This window comes from Lutra lutra, chromosome 12 (genome assembly GCF_902655055.1).
Source record: "Lutra lutra chromosome 12, mLutLut1.2, whole genome shotgun sequence".
NCBI lineage: Eukaryota > Metazoa > Chordata > Mammalia > Carnivora > Mustelidae > Lutra > Lutra lutra.
This window is the reverse complement of record NC_062289.1, coordinates 77,039,694-77,046,782: the sequence shown is the minus strand read 5'-3', so window position 1 is coordinate 77,046,782 and position 7,089 is coordinate 77,039,694. Positions and strand designations below refer to the sequence as shown.

The 7,089-nt window shown below is 49.4% G+C and overlaps 1 protein-coding gene and 1 long non-coding RNA gene across 2 annotated transcripts; one reads left to right on the top strand and one right to left on the bottom strand.

Moving 5' to 3' along the window:
* Positions 1 to 1,175: 1,175 nt before the first annotated feature.
* On the top strand, positions 1,176 to 2,718 carry LOC125081800 (nuclear envelope pore membrane protein POM 121C-like). The gene is made up of 2 exons (XM_047696509.1): positions 1,176 to 1,745; positions 2,182 to 2,718. Exons 1-2 carry the CDS (start codon positions 1,176 to 1,178, stop codon positions 2,716 to 2,718), a joined length of 1,107 nt encoding a protein of 368 aa, XP_047552465.1.
* Positions 2,719 to 3,349: 631 nt separating this feature from the next.
* LOC125082456 (uncharacterized) lies at positions 3,350 to 4,583 on the bottom strand. The gene is made up of 3 exons (XR_007121975.1): positions 4,521 to 4,583; positions 3,726 to 4,028; positions 3,350 to 3,641 (listed from the first exon to the last, which is right to left on the bottom strand). It is a non-coding gene; the product is annotated as an uncharacterized LOC125082456 (long non-coding RNA).
* Positions 4,584 to 7,089: the final 2,506 nt, after the last annotated feature.

The following is a 7,089-nucleotide window of genomic DNA, read 5'->3' as shown; positions in this document are numbered from 1 at the left end:
GAATGCTTGCCTGTCTTCAGAATTCCAAGTTTGCACAGAAATGAATGGAACCTTTGGGAAATGATGGAAGGAATGACTGCATAGTTAGCTTTGAGGTCCACACCTGATACAACATTTCTTATTGTGCTGCTGGGCTCCATGGGGCCTCCTGTGATCAGGGTAGCCGGGAGACAAGACAGGAAGAAAGAGTGCTTTCAAAAAAATGTTTCCCTCATGAAAGTTTATCATCTAGGGGCGCCTGGCTGGCTCTGCAGAGGAACCTGTGACTGGGTCTTAGAGTTGTAAGTCTGAGCCCCACATTGGGCTCAATGCCTTGAGAAATGCCTTGATGGAGACCCACATTTAAATTTTAATTTTAAATTAAAATTTAATTTTAAAATTAAATCTTAAAAACAAAATATGATCTAGAGGATGTACAATGAAAAGTAAAATCTCCCTTATTCCCACCCAGAGGTAGTCAGGGGAGATGACTGGCACCCACTGCGCCCCCATCCCTCTTCCTCAGTTCAGCCTTCAAGCCCGAGAGATCTGTGAACCCCCCGAGGGTGGGGAACGAGTGAGTCGATCCCCTCCATAGCACCTCTCCAGGCCTGATTCATGCACTGGGCGGCAGCTCAACAGAAGCTGTGCGCGTGCACAGGAGCTCCTGCACGCGCGTTCATTCCTCAGGTTCCAGGTTCCAAAGCTGTGTCCTGGCAACAGGCCCCTCATTGTCCTCTAGGCCTTCTGCCGCAACTTGGCAGCTGAAGGAGAGCGCTGCGAGCCTAGTTTGCTATCCTCAGCATCTGGCCTTACCGGACTGTTCTATGGGCACCTCCTTGAGCAGGCCATGCCCCTCCTCCCAGCCCTGGGCTCTGTGGGGTCCGCACCTGCCAGGAGGGCTGGTCCACCCCCACCCCACTCACTGTGGCCGCGGACTACTCTTGGCGCCCAGGGCTCGCCCGGCGGTCCACGCCCCAGGGTCCACTCACAGGCGGTCCTCCAAGTACCCCACGAGTTGGCAACCACGCTCAGTCCTAGCAGCTTGCAGAAGGTACTCTGTGATCCTGGAGACCCTGCACTTTCTTCTGGGGCTCCTCGCCTCCTTCTGCAGGTGGGGCTGCCGGGTGAAGGTGATGCTGTCAGCCTCTGGATCACAGGTGTCCTGCCACCGCCGCTGCGAGTCCATCGTGGACATGGTCACCCTCTGTGTGCTGCAGAAGCGGGGCATCACCAGGCTGCCGCCCTCAGCACCCAGGAATGTCCACGATGTCTCCACAGGGGAGAGGGTGTGCAGAGACCCCAGAGAGAGCAGCAAAGGGATGGCCCAGCTAAAGGGAGACCCTGCACTTCCAGAGGGGCAAGAGACTCACAGAAAGGACCCTAAAGGCACTGGGGCCTCACAGGGGGCATTTAGGCCCCTGGGGGTCCAGGGAGGCCTCTCTCCCTTTGTGCCCAGGCCTGGGCCTCTGCAGAGACCCGTCCCCCAGGAAGAGAGCTCAGAAGACCCATGCGATAAGAAGTCCACCTGCTCCCATAGGAGCTCCTGCCCCACTCGAAATGCCATCACGAGTTCCTACAGTTCCACCAGGGGCTTCCACCCGGTGCAGAGGAGGAGGGGTCTGACCACAAGTCAGGCCTCGCGGCCCCCCGAGGTCCCCAAAAATGTCAGCCAAGAGAGCCCCTTGTGTCCTTCTGGAGTGCCTTCACTTTGCCAGAGGAAGAACCAGCTGGAAAAGGATGCCGATACCACCACCGGGCAGAAGGCAACACAGAGGAACTGCTCATCCCCAGTTGACTGTTCCAGGCCCTGAAAACGCAAGGTTTGTCTGCTGCCACACAGGCGAGGGGAGCCTCTGAGGCTGCCGCCACCCCCTGAGCTGGGGTTTTGAGTGACTGCTGAGGACCTGAACCGGGAAAAGAGAGCTGCTGTCCAGCGCATCCAAGATGCTCTTCGAGGGGACACAGAGGCCACCTGCAGCTTTGGCCCAAGTTTGCCATCCAGTGCCTTGGCCCTGTCTGCTGCAGTGGCTGCTCCCCTGCCAGCCTCTGACACCCAGGTCACCCCCATGGACTGCTCCCCTTCTTCCCATCCTCTCCTCTTGGGGTCTCATCCTGACTGCAGTGGGAGCAACTTTGCATCTACCCAGGCCCTCTCAATGCCCTCCGGGGACAGCATGGCCTCTGTCACAGTCCCCATAGGGCTGCCTGTGCTGCCTGGGTAGTGGCAACCCGGGATCCACTGCCCAGGCCCCATTCGGGGCTGTTGGTGGGCAGTGGTCCAGAGCCAGCACCCTTCACAGCTCTCCCCAGCATGGAGAGCCGGCAGCTCAGGCTCCAGACCCACCCCAGGCCCTGAGCACAGCTCTAGCCCAGCGATCCTTGGGCAGCAGCACCCAGGAGACTTATATGGTTCCCTTACCCATATCTGCCTCCCAGGGCACCGGTGCCAGTGCCCAGCCAGTTTCAGCTACCTCCCCTGCTGTACTCGCCCCTGGAGCGGCCTCTGCCCCCGGCTTGACAGCTGCCCCCCAGGTGCCCAGCGCCTTGTCCCATGCTGGGCCCAACAGCCACCAGCCCTGCCCCCCAGGTGGCAGCACAATGCCGGCCCCCATCAGCATGGGGCTTTTGGCAGCACCCTCAGGTTTGGGGAGAGGAGATGATGTTGCAGACCTGTGCTCCATCTTTGGGGCTCTCAGCATCACAGCAGGAATGAGCAGGGCCCCAAGCAGCCCATAGGGCTCCAGGGCAAGCCTGGGCCCGAACACAGGGGGCCGCCCATGCCAGAGCACAATGTTGGGGACCGCTGGAGCCAGCATGATGAACCACCCTGTGTCGGGAGCCCCGAGTGCCCCTCCCTTCAGTCACATCCCCAGGCACCTGACCAAACAGAGGTCCAGCTCAGATGGCTGCAGCACTGCCAGCAAGGCTGCCTGCAGGAGTGGGGGCATCCCGGCCTCTCCTCCTAGAAGCCCCCCCTTGCTGGGCAACAGGGCCCAGGGCAGCCTTGCCACCAAGACCCCCTCATCCCCTGCCCAGAGCTTGATTAGATGCAAAAGAGCTGCACCGTGCAACAAGCCATCATCCTACACATCACGGCCCACTCCCTTGGCGCCCAAGAGGCAGAGGCTCACTTGAGCCAATAGCTCCCTGGAGAAGTGGCCGGTGTTGCACTTCCTTCCAGGTGACACTGGCGCAAGAATAGTGTGGAATGGGCGACACAAATCAAGCCTGGTCCTGGAGCAAAACCAGACTCCCAGCCAGCCAGCCAACATTGGGGAAAATTCCCAATCCCTGACCCACCATTTTGAAGGAAGGTGGGGGCTTGAGACCTTGTCTGTGATCCCAGGGGCCCTGGGCCTTGGGACAGTACACAGAGATCTGTGTCCCTTTGGCCTCCAGTCCCACAGCTCCTGGGACTCCTGCCGCTGCCCACAGGTTTCCCCTCTCCTCTCCCCATGTTCTTCCCAGAACCTTTAGGTAGTGTTCATTTCATTAATTAAAGCCTTGTTCTAGTTTCCCTGCATAGCTCTCCTGAGTCTCTTCTGTGGGTCAAGTGTGCAAAAGTTGGGAGTCGAATGGGTGCTGGCATGGGAAGCCAGACGCCATCGTTTCCATGTTCCCATGGCCCAGCAGAGCGGGTAGGGCTAGAAGGATGGACCCTTGAAGAGTGAGAGCAGGTTTTCAGTTTCAGGGATGGGCCTTGGAGAACACTGGCCAGGGGAGGGCAAAGTGGGGAGACTCACCCTTGGCTATTGGAAGCGCTGCTTCTCTCCCACTGGGGACCCCACGGAATCTTTTTGCTTCACAGCCCTAGGGCAATGTAAAGACACTCCTGGCCTAGAGTATGGGTCTGGCATCAAAGATTGTGGCTCAGGGCAAAGGAGGACAGCTTTGCCTTGAGGGTGTGACAGCTCCCTGAGCGCTGAGTGACATCCCACTTCACACAAGCACCAGGCCTCCCTCAGTGCATCTCTTCCCTCTGCCAGGCATTTGGGGTGCTGCTTCCTGATGGCACTCAGGAGAAGAATGAGGAACAAACAAGTCACCTGGGAGAGGGAGGGAGCAGGGATGACAGCTGAAAGGACTGTCACCCCCAAAAAACTCCTCAGTCCCGTATTTATTAGATACAAGATAACAACCAACAAAGGAGAAGGTTATACATTAGTCATGGGTCTTGTAGGTCAACCAGAAGGAATGGGAGTCCTATGTCGACCATAGTCTTGTAGGTAAACAGAGTAGGGTGTGCCTGGCCCAGCAGCATGGAATTTATAGTTGAGCAAGCACACGTAAAGGGATTATTCTACCAGCAGGCTTTCATGAGGCAAGGTAGACAATGGAAAAGGGAAACAGGCAATGTTCCACCCTGAGTGCCCAAGGCATGCCCAGCTGCTGGACTTCAAGGACATGTATCCTCTTCTCCACTGGAGGCCTGCTGCTAGTACAGATTTTCTCAAAGTCATCTTCAAGTATGCTTGCGTGACCAGTACAATTTTCATTAGTGATATTTTAAGCAGTCTATCATTCTGAGGGATGGTTACATTTCACCCTTTTTGTTAATGCAGAAGCAGCAAAATCCATTTTGCAAGTTCTTGAACCATTAGTTGTCAGAAGGATTTTCGTGAGCATCTGAGGACTAAGCATAAAAATACTATAGCAATAAAAAGTGTCATCATTCCACCTATAATGCCAAGACCAGTTTTTTGATCCAAGCAAAGGGGTTTACATCAGACAGAATATCATTAATCCTTTGTGCAAAACTCACTCTTGGAACTGATTGTAAGGATCGTGAGGAATGCCCTGAATGGTATCTTGAAGCTGTTTAATATCCACAGTTAAATTACCGCCATAATGACTAGTAATATGGTGAAATCTTGTTCCACGGTATTTCTCATTCATTATAGGTGTAGGGAGTAACACAGAAGGAAGAAACATTCTAATCACACAGAAGGTGAAGCCTTATATTTGGAAGATCCTCTCTCCTAAATATATTATGATTTCTTCTAAATCAGAGACTCTTTCATGAAATCTTTGATCTAGGACTGTTTGTTGATTCCAAGTCTTGCTAGCGTTCTTGTGCCCTTTTTGCACAAATTGTGTGGTTTGTACGGTCTGATGCAAGGCCAATCCTGCAGTGGTAACCATAACAGTAATGGCTATAATTCCTAAAATACTTCAGTCGGAGGCACAGGTGACAACCCGGATTTGTGATTCTTGTCTGAAGTGTGTAATATGTGTGTGGTGGGGCAGAGGTTGGGGGGACAGTTTTGTGGGACTGAGCCCCTGCTATCCCCAGGTATCTATGTCCACATAGATAGTGTCAGATTTGAGTTACATTGTAGCACACCTACTGGTGTCAGAGAATTGTTGGTGAGTGGAACACCCCCCACACACCCGTGGTGGAATTGGGCACAGAACCCTTATGATTCCAAATATGAGAATGTATAAAAAGAAAACAAAAACCTCACACTTTTTGCTAGTTTGGCTAAAACAGAAAGTCTAAAATCAAAGCCTGGTTTACAAATGTATGATGTTATGAGAAATGTTGTTTTATGAAGGTTTCATTTCACAGGCATGATTGATTACATTATTGACTATTGGCCATTGATCTTTATGTCCAGCTCTCTTCTCTCCCCAGAGGCCTGGCTGATGGGGCTCAAGGGTCTATGCCTCTAATCGCAAGTTGACCCCACTGCCAACCAACCCCTGTTCCTAGGTGAGGGCCAGAAGCCATGTCATTAACATAACAAAAGAAACCTTTATTGCTCTCCTCATTGTAAATTACAGAGGTTTTGTGCCTGAAATGGAGACACAGAACAAATGGTTCTGTTATATTCTGTTATATTTCTATTTCACAGAAATAGAAAGCAAAGGAATAACCTAAAGAAAGTAAAAAATACCTTAGATCAGCGAATAAATTTGATGATGTGTTTTTCTAAGTTTTCAATAACTTTCTTTTTATAGCACGCTTAAAACATATTGTAAACATAAATGTAATCTTATTTGCTTATCAGCGATATTTAAAACATAGGGATATTCAGACAATATTAGGTTAAATATTGTCTTAACTCTCCAGATATTTTAGTCCATGACCATCCATTTTTAATCATATATGTTGCTTTGGAAATTTAACAACTGAATTAAGAAAAAAACTATGAGTTCTTTTAAAAAAGTGAATATTTTGTTGGAAAAAAAGACTAGAAAAGTTGTATAGTATTATATACTAAAATCTTATCTCACAAAACCTACCAACTTAAAAATTTTTAAAAATTTAAAAGATTTTAAAAATCTTAAAAATGCACCTGGGTGGCTCAGTGGGTTAAAAGTCTCTGCCTTTGGCTCGGGTCATGATCTCAGGGTCCTGGGATCAAGCCCCACTTGGGTTCTCTGCTCTGCGAGAAGTCTGCTTCCTCCTCTCTCTCTGCCTGCCTCTCTGCCTACTTGTGATCTCTGTCTATCAAATAAATAAATAAAATCTTTACAAAATTTAAAAGATATCTTTGATATTTTAATTTGTAGCTTCTTTTATGAAAAATTAATTAAAAGTTACAGGAAGGGCTTTTTCACATGTACTTTTAAAATAACAGAGACTCCAGAAAATAATTATTTGAGATCTCCTATTCAAAGACGTTTAGATTTCAAATTTCCTGGGACCAAATGAGAAAAGACAGCAAGATCCTTATATTTCTGAAAACCAGATCATTCAATCATCCATGATTCCATGATGTGTAAATCACAAGTTCCAGAGTGCTAGATTAAGAAATGGATCCTTCTATCCCAAATTTTCTCTCTAATAGATATAGATCATAATTTCTTTGTCTACATCATAGTCTTCCTGCATCATGTATATGTTTAGAGGTTACTGTTACTCAATAACTCTATCTTCAGCATATAGGACTAAAGCATCAGAGCTCTTGATAGATGAAAACTAAAGATCAATGTTAAAACCATTGATATTTCACTTTGCAAAACTTGTCCGTGGGAGGGAATGAAACATTTTTTTTTCTTTTTGAAAAAAAAAAAAAAAAAAACCAACCCTATTAACATATAATGTATTGTTTCAGGGGTACAAGTCTGTGATTCATCAGTCTTACACAATTCACGGCACTC